At 37.1% G+C, this 15,971-nt stretch overlaps 1 protein-coding gene across 8 annotated transcripts in view; it reads right to left on the bottom strand.

Moving 5' to 3' along the window:
- The window catches only part of BABAM2 (BRISC and BRCA1 A complex member 2), a 298,460-nt gene that overhangs the window by 125,381 nt on the left and 157,108 nt on the right, over window positions 1-15,971 (bottom strand). For all 8 annotated transcript variants that reach the window (XM_073338599.1, XM_073338597.1, XM_073338593.1 and 5 more), the window contains one exon: window positions 1,309-1,418. In XM_073338599.1, coding sequence (XP_073194700.1) covers window positions 1,309-1,418 — 110 coding nt within the window. The remainder of the gene's footprint in view (window positions 1-1,308; window positions 1,419-15,971) is intronic.

Here is a 15,971-nt window from a genome sequence, read left to right as displayed (position 1 = left end):
AGTCAGTACTTTTCCATCTCTTCTACTCCACCCAAGGTGTTTTCAGCAGTTGAAAGAAATGCCATTTCAGTACTGACCAGAAAAACAAAAGCACTGAATCAATGTTAGCTTAACTTGACCTCTGTGTAACTGCAAAGTCTAATGTAGTTACTTCTGTGTAGTAATGTAGATAAACCAAGTAAAATGCTTAACAAGGCAAAACAAAAGAAAGTGAAAAACAAGCTCTCCTTTTAAAGTATATTTATTAATATCAAATACTTCCCCCACTACCATTGGTTCCTTATCCTGCACTCTAGAGTTATAGTTAGGCAACCAGACCTCCTCCCCCATACTAAGAAGTCTTTTCAATATTCCTCTGTAAGGGCATTATGAATCTTCGAAGTTTTCTTCAAGGTAACAAACTAGGAAGCTTTTCTTTTGGGAAACTTTCGTTTGTCAGGTGCTGTGCAAAATAAGGACTTGCACTACAAGATCTTCCAATTTATCTCTAAGTGAAAGTCACTTGTAAGCCTGAAGTGCTTTTGATGAAACTTTCAAGCAGATATTTCAAGACTGAAGCACTGAAGGGGAGGAGGAACATTGTTAATTCCAAAAATGGAAGAAGCAAAATCTAATTTAGGAAGCAGATAGATTTTTCCTTCCGACCCTTCCATTTTAGGAGTAAAAATTTGTTTATTAGCAAGTCTGTGTGCCAACTGTGTTGTCCAACAACCTTAAAATGAAATACTCTGACACACCCTCGGAAAAACATCTTACTGAGACCGCAAATTCCTGACCACAGTTTAACAAATATAGCCTTACGGCTCTTGTTACAAACATTGATTGGAAACTGTTTAACTGTATCACTTCCTATTGTACAAACTGTCTCTCTTCAGGGAATATGTATCAATCACACACAGGTACAGTGCACACCTACACATACAGAGATATATAAACACAATCTTAAAAAACAAAGCTCTCCCTCTTTTCTGGGGGAAATCTGCCTGCTAAGCTGAACCGGATAACACTTCCAGTAGGAGTCATTCCAGGAAAATGTAGGCTGATTCTCAGGGATCAGTGGGCCCCGCAACAGTCTAACCAATGGTGGCTCAGCTCTGTAAGTGGTAGGCACATAAAAATGGGACTGGCAAGACTAACTGAATTGCTCCCTTCCAGTCAAAGCCAATTACAGTAATCACCGTCATGGCTTTTGTCAATTAAAAGCCAAAGTGGTTTTATGGCCTACCAAAGACTTCCTACATAAACAATCAGAGTAAAAATTAAAAGTTCTGAGAAGAACTGGAATACTACAACAATTATTCTACTTACTGTTCAATACGTGGGGACAGATACAGCTTGGGGAAAACCTGAGCAGCTTCTGTATCCTCAAAACTGACTGAAAGAAGAGCAACATCCTCTCCTGGATCTTCACTGACATCCTGAAAACAAGGAAAAAGCAGAAAACATCAAACTTAAAGTCATCAGAACCTTACTAGTAAGGGGTGAAAGAGGGTTAAATACCCAGTGTGGGTAAAAGGAACATAATAAAGGTTGAAGGGACTCAAATTTCACAATTTAAAAAAATCTGTTTGTAAATTTCACTTAATTTTTTAAAAATATTTTGACAACAAATTCCACAGCGCTCGTTTTTCTTCAATGGATCAAAAGACAATCAATGATACTAGCCCAGCATTCACAAGCAACCCCTTACAGTAACACACCACCTTTTCAGTGTGTTGGAGCATAAACATTTCAGTAAAAAACAGATTTCATTTCTAAGATTCCAGGGACTGTTATAAACAACTGATGAAAATACCAAAAAAATCTTCATATAATATTGTTGGGTCATTGAGTAATACACCCAGATATTACATTTATAAACTTTCATTGAAGTATATAGACCTGATTCTCTGCTGTGTTCAGCTTCTGTTTGACCTGAGGGTGGCAGGGATTCGGGGGGTGACATTAAGGTGTAGGTTATGGCTCCCTGATTCTCTGCCTCAGCCCTGGCCTCAGTGCAAATTAGAGTGTGCATTAATTTAAGGCTGCCCTTTCATAACCAATCTCTGAAGTGTCCCTCTCTCGTTTAGGCCCTATCTGCACATAACTTCCAACTGTGATTTTGTAACCAGTAAGTGGTAGTGACCTTAAATAGCCTCACAGACATACACACAAAGTAGCATAAACAATACACACAGTACATATGCTCTGGGATGCTCCATCACACCATAGTTGTGAGGAAGAAGGAACATCTATTAAACCTAATAAACAATGCTAATAACCCCATTAAACAATGCCAGGTGATTCAGCCCAACCTACCAAAACCACAGTGTGTTGACTGGTTACAGGAAGATAATCATGTGCCAGCCCAGGCTTCTGGCAGGAGTGAAACACTACTGGCTGTCATGGATTCTAGCAGCATATTAACCATGTGGTATGCGCAGACCCAAACTATACCAGTGACTTGTTCCAAACACAATTAAAAACTGTAGTGTGGCAGGGCCTTAGAACAGGCTGGCCATATTACATAAAACAATAAGAAAGATCTGACAGTGTTTTTTCAGATATTTCTCCACTCTGTGGCATAGTTCTGATCTACAATACAACAATAGTGATCACAGTCCACAAAATGTCCCCTGAGTATTCCATATGTTTTCATGGCTAGGGAAAATTTGAGACAATTAACATCTTTCACTCCTGAAGTCTAAGTGCAATATTAACTGTGTTGTCCCTATTAACTTGCTAAGTCACACTAATCAGACAAACAGAAGTGTTAAAACTGATTAAGCAGTAGAGTCTAATGACCAAAAGGATCTTGTTTTAATTGACAAGCATTTGTCATATGATGAAAGGTATAGAGTACATTTACCATTTTTAAATCCAGGGTATCTCCAAGACCACAAATTCTTTTATGCTGGAAACCCTTTTCAAACACCGTGCTCACATTAGCACTGAACACATGCTTTTTATTGGCTGCACAACAGCAAGGAAAAATTGAACAGTTAAAATCCCACATGAGTATTGTTAATGCTCAAATAGATCAAAAGTTCAACTCTCCACACATACACTCAATACAATGTGACAGTACATGTACAGTTTCTAGAATATACCATCTAGCTCTACTTTCTTTCCTTCAAGATCTCAGTGATCAAAAGGACTCCAAAAAGACAGAGCTATAAAATAACATATATCAGGGAAACTAAACGAAAATTACCAAGAATTATTATGACCACTAATAACAGCATTTAATAGAGACTTTCTTGGTGGGAGAAATTTTAAAATATATACTCTTACATGAACACAGTGCCTTTGATATTTTAAGATGCAACAAGTTGAAGATTGCAATACAGGTGGTAAACCCAGACGCCTAATTTTTCTCCCTCTACAGAAGATAATATACAATAGTAACAAGTTAATGGTGCAAGTACTCCTGCCAACATGGCATTGCATTGAATATGAATATAGCTACAGTTCAGTGCAAGTTTGTGGAAAGAAACTGACATTTGTCCACTACATTTCAGATTGTCATTTTTCAAATATACGGTATAAAAAAGGTCAATCAGTTACAGACACAATTTGCTTAATTCTCCAAAAAAGGTTTAAAAAGTACCATAATACAGTAACTGTTGCAGAGCTATTATGAAGCTGGCTAACCTGTGGCTCACCCTGGCCAACATAGGATGGCCACAGAGCTATCACAATACAAAGCTGCAAAAAGGTCATTTTTGTACAGATTGGTTGGACCTAGGTGCACATTTACTTTATGTCAGACTGTCAAACATTATTATAATTAAGTCCTTTTGTACATAACAACACACTGTTTATTTCTTTCGTACTGTACTTTGTTACTTTTATTTATGCAACAATCCGCTTGGTGGAACTGTATTCAACCTTAGTATGTCGGTTACAACTGCTGTTTATAAAACTAAATTGAAAACACATGTTGTACAGATAAACGATGGGGAGAAAATCTGCCTTTTAAATTAATGGACCTTTTTGAAGTGTCTGTGCCAGTCAAGATTTAACCCCTCAGAGCTACATCTTTCAGTCATCTCTACAGACCTGTTAATGATTAGATGACTTGATATTCAGTGTTTGTGTTGGGAAACAATTATCTTTTCACAGGACAAAGGCAGCTCCTTCGCAGGGAACCCAAGAGTCAGAAGGCCAAGGATGTTTTTATGTTTCGTACCAAGCTATAACCATACGTTACTTCCCCGTCTGCCTACATTTTGTGCATGTGTTTTAGTCTCAAAGAACAGGCCAAATAGAACAAATACAACAGACCAAGGAAAATAACAAAGCAAAAGCACCTTTTTCTTATTATTTTTCATTTAGTTTCAGAAAGAATGATATTTCTAGAGAATATACTTTTCTGTTACTATATCTTCCTTAGTGTCATGAGCAAATTTTGTTTCTTCAGTATTTTTCCCATTTCCAGAATACAAAAAGAAAAAGGTACTCAAACTTAAATGGCAACAAATTCTGAATATTTAAAACCAAACAATCTTTTGCACAACATATAATTAACCATGGAACTTGCTGCCACGGGATGTTGTTAAAGCAAGTAGCTCATACATTTCAGAACAGAATTAGACACTTGTATGAATTAAGAATGGAATTTTTATAATGAACAATAGCATCTGTAGTTACACTAGTTAGGCTAAAAATAATACTACTTAGCATTTATAGAACGTCTTTCATCAGAAACTTTATAATTTATATTATTTATATTTTTATTATTATTTATAATTTTTATTTTTATTATTTATTATTATTTATATTCTGTTTCCCATCTGTAAAATGGAGATAATAATCCTTCTCTACATCACAAAAGCATTGTGTGATGTAATGACTGAATGTTTGCAAAACATTTCGAAATTCTTGGATAAAGCATGTGGTACTAAGTAAAAATATCAGGGTCTCAGTAATACACAGTATCTTAAAAGAGACATTTTAAGAAACTTGAAATCTAGCCCACGTAAAAAAAATATACAGATTTAAAACTAGTTCCAGGATGTCCCTCTAACAGTTTAGGTGGCTTTTTTACAATTACACATTCCTACTTTAAAAATGCTTTCTCTCCCCTGTTTCACTCACTCACACAACAGAGAAAATGGACTGCACAGGAAGTCAGTGAAAATGACCATAACAGTGCTGTCAAATGCACAAAGTAAAGAAACTAAAAAAAAAGGATGGATTTTCCTCTTGTCTCTTTCAATTAGTCACCTCCAGTGACTACTTATGACAACAGCTGGTAAAACATTTCAGATATAAATGCAATTTTTAAGTTTTTGACAAACTGGAAGAAAAGTCACAACTCTCAGCTGTCATTTACACTTGTACTCCCATGTCAGAACTTTAGTAAATAAGAATCAGGATGATAATCTAAATCCTGAAAACTACTAAAAGTCTCCAGGTTTTATGAAAATACAAAACCAACAGAAAAGTTATGAAAAGTGTGGTTCTGAGACATTCAAAGAAATAAATGGTCTTTCCTTGGAAGCTTAAACAAGGGACACCAAGTAACATGGGAACCAAAAGAAACATATCATTGAGTTGTATTTCAGTTTATATTAATTAGCACTATCTAAATGATCATGTGCTGGCTTTCATTCACAGCTAATGAAGCTGTCATTCACAAATACCCTTCAGTTTTACATTTTACTGGAACAGCTGCACCTCTTTCACAATAATTTATCCTTTTGTAAATGAATATGGATTGTGGTTAACTGTTAATACCAACACCACATTTTATATTTTTAATTTAAAGGCATTGTTTTCCTGCGTCCTACCTATTGTAACTGAAAACTGGGAATTTACGGGAACTGAGGATTTATAATGAGTCAGATGGTAGATAGCTAGTCCAACCAAAACATCTGCTCTTCACAGTCACAACTGTTATAATCCATTTCCTCTTGGGCCTGGAGCATAACCAAGTTGTAGATTAGGGCTCTTTTTCCTTAAAAATGCAGATTCTGGAAAATCAGGCATAACTCAGAAAAGGTAATCTAGAAGCTTTTTGTCTTGCTACCTTAGTTTGTAGTACACTTTCAAGAAGAGACATTTCTATAATTTGATTTCCAAAATATTCAATCTGTTTTCTTCAAAGCAGTTGTTTCTTTATAGCACTTACACTTCAATTATGTCAAGAGGCTACTTAATCAACCGCCTCCTTTTTGGTGTAACCGATCATTGTTATTATTAGTATTTCTACTGCAATAGTGCCCACAGGTCCTATTCAAGATGGGAGCTCCGCTGTGCGAGGTGGTATAGAAACATACATTAAGACACATCTTGGACCCTGCTCTGAACAGCTTACAGTCAAAAAACAAGCATCATGGTGAAGATGTGGGGAGAGGGACATATTCGAACAGACACAATTTTAATATATTTATATGCACATCATATTTTTGCTTCTTTTTTAACACACTTAAAGAACTAACTAAGAACAATGCCATGAAACTGAAAAAAGTAAATGGGCTGTTACCAGGAAATACTTCTTAACTGGGTGTTCTATCATATTGTGGAATAAGCTCTCCAAAACGAAACAGTGAAAGCCCCTGTAACTTAAAAATGTTAACACTATACTTGACAAAGTACTGGCAAATATACTGTAGGGAACAAACCTGTGCTGGCCAGAGACTGGAGTTCTTTTCCATTTTTAATCTCTATGATTCTGTGAAAGGGGAGTAAAATTAAAGCAAATTAACAAACTGTTAGTCTGTGTCAGCAGGGTTCACATGAACAGTAAGATTGCAGCAGGCTAGTGAGAGTTAGATTCTCACACCAGCTTGCCGTAAACTAAACGTTCATGTAGACAAGCCCTATGTTTAGTAGTTTAAGAAAAAACAAAAACAAAACAAAACATAGTAGGGAAAAGTAATAAGAAATCAGGAGAAGCAAATGCTCACTCTCAGTCTCCCCTGCTTCACTCTGGGGAGAAGACTTAATTATTCCAGAAAGTGCTTTCTTGTGCCTTCCAGGAAATCCATCAGGATTGATCAAGGAGTGCCCATTCTTTAAATAGCATAATTTATGAAAAGAGAGGCAGACACCTTGCTTGCACTACACTTAGTACTGAAATGTTACAAAAAACAGCTCATATATCAAGCTAATACATTATGAAATCTTTACCAAAATACTAATCAGGATAAAGTTCTGAAACTACAAAAAATGCCTACACACTGCTTTAGGCAGCAAACACTTTGGTTAGCTGGCAGCTGTTTCTGATCTTCATCAAAAGTTATACAGATCTGAATTGTAGTGTCTGAAGAATATTTGCACAACTTGAATAGTTCATCTGTTGTAGAATATACTCAGTCTTCTTCATTAAAATGAATACAAACCTAACTTTAATAAACTTGCAAACTGAATATTTGGTGAGCGTGAGATAATCATTAGCAGCACTAAGGAGGATCCCTCTAGGCGTCCATAATCAGCTATAAAGACACATGGGACATTACTCACGCATAAGCAAGGCACCAGTTATATGAGTTTTCTGAGAATTTTACATATAAATATACGGTGCCTGCCTACCATGAGCAACATTATGGGTCTAGTGTCTATCCAAGCAGTTTTCGTTTAGTGCATACATGGTAACTCACCACTACATTCCCTGTACAAGAGGGAAATGTCATCCAGTTAGACAAACAACTCTGTTTGGAAGAGCATAGAAAAACCAGCACATTGAAGAATAAATACATAAGATAATATTCTTGTCTATGGGAATACACATTAGACACCACAACTTCCGAGATGGTTTTGTCCACTTATGTGGCATTTACTTTGCACCTATGTCATAAAGAACACAAGAAACCTCAAAATATGGAGCAGTTTCTTTTAAAGAGTTAATTGAACACTGTGGGAAGCAAGAGCAGGATTATGGACTTGATAGACCAAAGCCTGTATGAGAAAAATGCTGGGATAGTCTCTCTAATGGATAAATATGGATGACTTTTAAGAACAGATAAAAAGTTTAGCTGGTTTTGCACTAAAATGTGTATAATCTGTAAATGCAACAGCGTAACGGTTACAAAGGAGATTCATTATATTCTACTCTAAAACTGGAATTTTTAGGTCCTCACAAAGCCCTCTACCTATTGGATGTGCTTTAATGACACTGGGCCAAGGTGATTTGTTTGTTTTTAATACTAAGGACCTGATTCTGAAAGATGCTCAGCATCATCAACTTCAATTGAGTCAATGAGAGGCAAGCGCCTCAGCATATTGCAGAAAATGCTGAGCATCTCATATCATCAGGCTCCACATTAAGACTTCAACATAACATTTACACAATGGAGAATATTTGTAGAGTGGATTACTATTTACAATCATCAAGAATTCACAATAAGGAGGAAATGTGACCAATTAGCGCACAATAGAAGTAAAGACTGCTGGGTTCTGTTCCTGGTTTTCCCATTGATTTTCGGTATGACTCCCAAGAAAGTATTTTAATTTCTCTGTGCCTCAGTTTGCCCCACTGTAAAATAGGGATATCTATCTTTCTCAAAGGGATATTAAAAGGCTTAACTAATCAGTGTCTGCAAGCTGATTGGTGGAAAGTGGAAAGCTTTATGAAAACATTACCAAGTTGTTCTATTTCTACCTCTTTTTCAGGTGTTTTATCATCAGATCCAAAACAGCAGAGCACTATATAGTATCTCTATATGAAGAATGTCTTTTGCTTTCCTAGTTGGGAAAACACAAAGTTCTATGGTTTGGGAACAGATGCCAACAGCATCACATCTCTCATAAGGCTTCAAACAAGACAAACACAGGTCTCTCAGCCATCACTGGCAAATAATGGGGAAGATGAAAGACCTGGAGACTCCAAAGTTTAATAATTTTTCTGAAAATATTCTTCCTCCAGCATGTCTGCACTTATAACTATGAATCATTCCATTCACTCTCACCAAGCCACATTGCTTTGTGTGCCTACCTAAAATCCATTTTCTCTCTTGAAAACAGGAACACTAATACATTTTTCAAAAAAAATCAAGATTTAAGCAATTTTTTTTTAAGCATGACAGTTTGATGACAGGTTAAATCACAAGACCTATTGGTTTGGGATAGTCAAGATGACTTCAACAAGTTACATTGATTTCTTGATACTGAAGGACAAAAGGTAAGTAAGTATTTGTATGTGTTGATACATAAATGTGTAAAATAACTCTTATTTTATTTCTGTTAATGTTATGCCAATTATTGCATTGTAATCCAAACACTGAGCTACAAAATAACACTAACGATATCCATAATGGGCAGCACAGGAACTGTTTGCCTTTCTGTACAATGCATCATGTAATCCTATAAATTGTGAACCATGTTAGTGGAAGTCAGGCAAACTCCCGCAGCTAATGCTTCCCCCTCCATCTCCACCTTTCTGTGTATCAACAATCAGCACCGCACACTTCTCCAGCTCAGTGTACAGCTAATCTGCTTTCATCATGATCTTGGTTTGAGACTGGGAAAGTAATGAAATTTGTAGAGATGTAAAGGATTTACATTTAACGAAAATTAAAAACATAAACATTCTTGGGAGCCTGAATGCGTCACTTTAGTAATTGATGATGGACAAATTCTGCCACCTTTACTCACATTGAAATCAACAGTGCTACCAGCAGCGTAAGGAACTACTCCGTGTGAACAACAGCATCAGAATCTGGAGTTGAGAGCACAAGACTGAAAACTTTAATGCTGCTTCATAAGCACATATCTAGGTCAAATGGCCTTTAAAATATTGCTCCATAGTAGTGAAATATGATTCTTTGAGTTAATTGCTTCTTGGTTTAAATATAAGGGTAAGCATCTTGTGTACCCTGAAAAGCATACATGTTTGCAGATGCAACGGGACTCATGATTGAAGATCTGTAAAACTGGATATTCAGACTGACGCTGCCAGTGTCCTCAATCAGAGATCAAATGGGAGAGGGAGGGAGTGGAATTCTGTCCACTTGTATCAGCCCAATTCATGCCCTGTCCTAAGTATATTAATGAAACACTTGTTGAGACAGGGCACACATTTAATTTGTTCTCATGTACTTATGTTCATATATGAATAAAAACAAATTTTTCTCTCACCTTTTTACAGCTTTTGGGGTAAATTTTTAATAAAACAAACATAAATTGATTGATAAAATAATAACAAAGAGGATTCCACGTATATTTCCCTGATAAGAGTGTTGCCTAGTGTTGCCTGAAATGGTTCTGCTATACAATTATTAAACATTAGAGACAGCAAAGCAAAAACTAAAATGGGGTGAAGCCCAGGTTTCTGTGCTTATTTCTACATGTATGCTGTGAAGGAGATTCAGCACAGGAAAACATTTTTAAATCAGGCTAACTTTTAAACCATTCTTATTCCTCTCTGTAAACTTCTTTTATTACTTCCTGGTTCAGTGAAGATTATTCTGTGAAATCGTAAGTATCATAGATTACATGGGTCACACCAAGAACTCTAGTGTGGTTATAGTCTCAAATACCTTCAGTGAACCAGGAAGTACCAAGTTCTCACAGATGGAAAAAATGAATAATAAAAATGTCAGATAAAAACAAGCAAACAAATGTAGTTGTGTTCAAGGCTCTCTCCTCCAGCCTGATTAGTTATTGTTATCTTGATTTCAGTATCTAAAATATGTTAAAGGATATTGTTAAAATGGAAATATTATTTGGTAATATATTTACCAACCGAAGTAGTCGCTTTTCTTAAAGTACTCATAAAAGCTCTTTTTTTAAAATAATGTAAAATATACTTTCATAGGAAAAGTCCATAACACAGCTGATTATGTATTATATGCTGTATTTGAAGCAGATTAATATGTACCTACATATTTTTATAACTGTTTTAAAGAAGGGCTCTATTATTATTATTCTTTTGTCCTTCTATTATGGCAGTGCCCAAAGACATAAACAAGTTTGAGGCCCCGTTGTTCTAGACACTGTACAAACACAAAAAGCAGACACTATCTCCACCCCAAATAATTTATAATCTAAGAAAATAATGTGTTTTATATTTATATTTTGAGATTATTGATGACAAAATAGTACTTATTTTAGGTCAAAGGTAAGGATATTGGTACAGAGTCTCTGGACTCTCTGGTTAAGCACAGTCCTAGGGTAGCGGAGGCAAAGGTGGCACTGCAATATCTTTGTGGCATTAGGATCCTGGGGCTGGCCAGAAACCAGATGGTTTTCTGGAGTAAATTAGAGCAACCTGAAGTTTGCTTAAAATTATATCAAGTTGCCCTCCCATCCCTCCGTCCATCCATTCTAGCAGCCAAAGCACATCATATAAGCATGTGTACATATGTATATTCTTATCTTACTGAACCCATCCTGCTCTGTTTTAACAGATCCTAAGTAATTTTCATATCTGGATAGAGTCAGAAGACGTGCCTGCTCCAGTTCCACACTCACAATGACAAACACTGCATTGTGCACATAATTGCTAGAAAATACCTACATATTAGAGCATTTGGGTATTGAGACAGAGGCAAGGAAACTACTGCAGACGGACACTCCCTTTTCACAATATTCTGCGAGCTATTCCTTGGTTTCTGAGATACGTGCTTGCTCTGTTCTGCCACTTGCCCATCTCAGAGTACATTTACCCTTTGTACACACATCAGCCCAGGGTATGGAGGAATTATGTGCACAACGCCCAGTAATGATAGGCTGAAAATGTACTCCAATCAACTATAATGTCAAAATTAACTTCCTGACTCTGAGGACTTGTCTACATGGGGACATTTATTGGCATAATTATACCGGCATAACTCCCTATGTGGACACACTTACGCTGAAATATGAGTGTCCACATAGGGCACTATACAGGTATAATTAAAAGATATAATTAGACCAATATAATTATGCCAGTAACTATCCCTGGGTAGACAAGCTCTGAGATTTGGTAGCATGCAGAACTATTTCCAAAAAGCTATGAGTGAGTTCAAGCTAACAAATCCCATAACTATGATTTACATCATTATTCAGTGATGATTTTGACAAAGAAACAAACAGAACTCTAACTAGATGGTTTGTAGAAGAGAAATAAATCAGTGCATGACAAATGGAAAAGGATTAAACTGTAAGAAATAATTTTTTTTTTGTTTCTCAAGACAGTAAAGAAAAGACATTTTAAAATGTCCAATAGAAATTCTACAGGTTTTATTTTTCACATTAATACCTGGTGTTTAACTATAATGTTATATCTTTTGGGATATAAAACAAGATTTAATTGTGTTAAATGATACAGTGTGGTAGACAAAGGGTACTAATCTGACACCTTCTCCCTGTCCCAAGCATTGGCTTTCTACTCTACTAAAGGTCTGTGGAGGAAGTCACACCACCAGCATAGTGCATGTTGTGTCTTCATATGGAGCAGAAGTGATGGTCAGTGTATGCCATCCAGTAAGGTGAATTTTAGGGTAACATTCTGAATTCACCACCTTACACTGGCTATTGGAGGCATATCCCACCATAGAAGGAATTTAGTAAAATTCCTTTGCAGTGGCCATCACCTTGAATTTTCATTTTTTAAGCAATGCAAGACAGAGGGCAGTGGAGCAGGAAGAGGCCTGGAATTTGTTTTTTAAACAAACATATGTTAGCAAAAAACTAAATTATATTGTAACAGATTATGATCCCATCTGGCGACACAGTGATGCCACAAAATCATGTCACAACCAGAAACCCAAGACGGAAATTGTCTCTTCTGATATTGGGGTGAATACATCATTCGTCAGTGCTGATTGTTGATTCAAGAGGGGCACTATTTGTTTTTTAAATTCCTTGCCAATATTTGTACTCAGCTCTGGAAGAGTGGGAAATTCCTGGAGACCCAGTATGGTTGCAATTTTCAAACCCTGAAAGAACAAAAGCTATGAAACTGCTATGGACTAAGATGCACCAAATGAAGCTGTTGAAACAGTTTGTTTTTTCCCTTCTTACACAAAAATAAAAACAGTTACTTACCCTTCAGTAACTGCAATTCTTCAAGGTGGTGTAGTCAGTGGGGATCCCATTGTAGGTGCACAAGCACTTCATGCATGCAAAATTGGAATATTTTGAATAGCTGTGTCTGTTGGGGCCATGCATGTACCCTGTTGTGCCTCTTTATGGACCAATGTGAGGGCATAAAGGGAGGAGCAGCCACAACTCTCCCTTAGTTCCCTTGCATTTCAAAGCCCACGTTAGCTGAGGACTCCAAAAGCGGGGATGGAGGGTGGGTCCTAGATCCACACTGACAACTTGAAGAACCATAGTGACTGTAGAGTAAGTAACCATGTCCCTACTGGTCCCTCAAGGAGGAGGGTGAAGGTATAACAAGATAATGAAGATTAGGAAAAAGGACCAGCAAGTTGAGAACCTGTCTCAGATCTGGCTTTCTCCCAAGCAGAACAGACATTGACTATATATCTATCTGAGAGAGGATGAAGCAGTAATAGGATGGATGGATGGATAAAATTTGAACCATAAGCAGCTTAGAATCCGCAATGAGTTCACCTTGCTGTGCATGGAGTTGTATGAGAAGGTTGCCAGAGAGAAGTAGAAGAAAGAAGAAATTTTGTGTGTGTGGGCGGGAAGATATTCAATTGGAAGAAGATGAAGTTCTTCAGAAATTGTTTATGAAATATAAGTTTTGAAGCTCTCAAGTGTAGCTGGTCAGAAACCTGCTGGGTTATGTCTCGCTGACACAGGTGATAAGAGGGAACTGAGGAAAGGTTGTAGCCACTCAGCACTTTATTCACTTGCATGGGAGCAGAAAGACACACAGGGCCCATGAGCAACCTGGTGGACACTGCTATTCAAAAGACTCCAGTCTTGCGCACGTGAGGTGCATGATCACCTACAGTGGGATCCACACACAAAAAAAAAGAGAGAAAGAAAGTAGTTGTTTGAACAACTTAGGTAATTAAAATGCAGATTTGAAAAGCACCTTATTAGTAATCTACAGAAAGCCATAATAGCTTCCAAAAAAACTCAAGGGCAAAGAAAGAAAGAAAGGTCCAACCAAGGGACCTGTTAAAAATTAAAATAATAAATTTAAAAAAGCCTAACTCATTGCTGTTAATTAGTGTGACCATTAACGTGTTGTCAGTCTAATAGCATAAAGCCTAATGCAGTGTTTTCCAAACTTGGGACTCCGCTTGTTCAGGGAAAGCCCCTAGCAGGCCAGGCCAGTTTGTTTACCTGCTGTATCCGCAGGTTCGCCGACCACGATTCCCACTGGCCGTGGTTCGCTGCTCCAGGCCAATGGGGGCTGCGGGAAGCAGCGACCGGTATGTCCCTCGGCCCACGCCGCTTCCTGCAGCCCCTGTTGGTCTGGAGTGGTGAACTGCGGCCAGTGGGAGATGCGATCAGCCGAACCTTTGGATGCAGCAGGTAAACAAACTGGCCCGGCCCACCAGGGGCTTTCCCTGAACAAAGTGGCATCCCTAGTTTGGGAAACACAGGCCTAACCTGATAGAAATTTAGTTGAAGAACAGCTCCATGTCTATTGGTACCATAATAGCTGTGAACGGACTCCTCTGTTTCTTCTTTTTCTCATCCTTTATCCACATGCACTTTCCAGACTTCTTAAATATCTGCCATAACTGATTTTATCCAACTTGACTCTTAACACATCTTTTCTGCTCGCTTTGTCACGAGCAACTTGTCTCCCCTGCATGCCCATTTTAAAATCACTTCCCATGCCTTGGGGTCTCATGTACAAAGGATTTCCACTTTTGATTTCATAGGCTTTTAGCTGGAGATAAAATACACATACACAATGTCTGAAGCCAAAAAATAATGTAAAAAAGCTTCAAGTCCAGGCTGACTTTTTTGCTGGTTTATGTACATTACAAAACAGAGTAATAGCTAGGTATCAGAAAAAAAACTAGAATAGAAATAATTCATATGAGTGTCAGAGATGTACAGTATATTTTCTCAGTGAGTGGGACCTATATCATGGGGGTTACAAGGCACTGAAAAATTTATTAAAATCTAAAGCAACAAAAACCTCACTCCCCCACTCCGTGTGTATTCTTATCTTTCAAGGTAAAGGATTCTCTGTCAACATCTTGAAACACACACACAAATTTTATAGTCTTATTATTGTTATCATTAACAATTTTTTACTCTTATTGTTATAGTAAATGTACGGGGGATTGTGAAAAGTTGTTACGTCAAATAAGGAGTCACCAGGCTGACAGGTTGAGATACACAGGTTAGGCAACGGCTGTGAAGCGTACTGTGTGTTTTAGCCACAACATAAAACTAACCCTCCCCCCAATTAAATAACAATTAATAAATTTATCAATATTATTTGTTAAGTACTGACAGCGTGTTGGCATTGTTCAAGACTTAAGGAAGAAATTATCCTTTTCCTGAGGAGCTTATAATTGAAATAGAAATATACCAGACACAACAACAGGATGAGAAACCCAGAGAATGACCTAATATAGGGCCCAATCTTACAAAGTACTAGCAATGAATGTGAAGACTTAATAAATAAAACTCAACAGCTAAGGGAGGAAATAGTTTGTGTACTTACTCCATATACACTATACACTATGTGAATTACAAGATTTTTAGAGCTATAAATGACACACTATTCTTTATGTCATCATAACGGCACACTTACTGCAAGGAATTGACACTCATTCAAACAAACACACTACCTCCAATACATACTTTTCCTTTTCAGCTACACAGGCTGATGCCTCTATTTCTTCTGTAATGACCTTACAACAACATGACAGACCCATATGATCATGGGGTTTGATTACTCTAATTTCTGTAGAGGGCTTCTTGCAGTACATATTTGTTGCTTGCAGTTCATTCACAATGCAACAGTTCTTGTTTAAGTGACCAGGGTTATAGTGTACCTGATCTGTGTTCTTTAATATAGGCTGCCTTTAAAGTTGCAAATTGACTAAATTGTCACTGTTTTCAAATTTATAATATGAATAAATGCTGAATTTTATGTGATTATGATTCAAAACCTG

The sequence above is a fragment of the Lepidochelys kempii genome, chromosome 3 (assembly GCF_965140265.1).
Source record: "Lepidochelys kempii isolate rLepKem1 chromosome 3, rLepKem1.hap2, whole genome shotgun sequence".
Taxonomy (NCBI): Eukaryota; Metazoa; Chordata; order Testudines; family Cheloniidae; genus Lepidochelys; species Lepidochelys kempii.
This window is presented reverse-complemented; position numbering and strand designations above follow the sequence as displayed.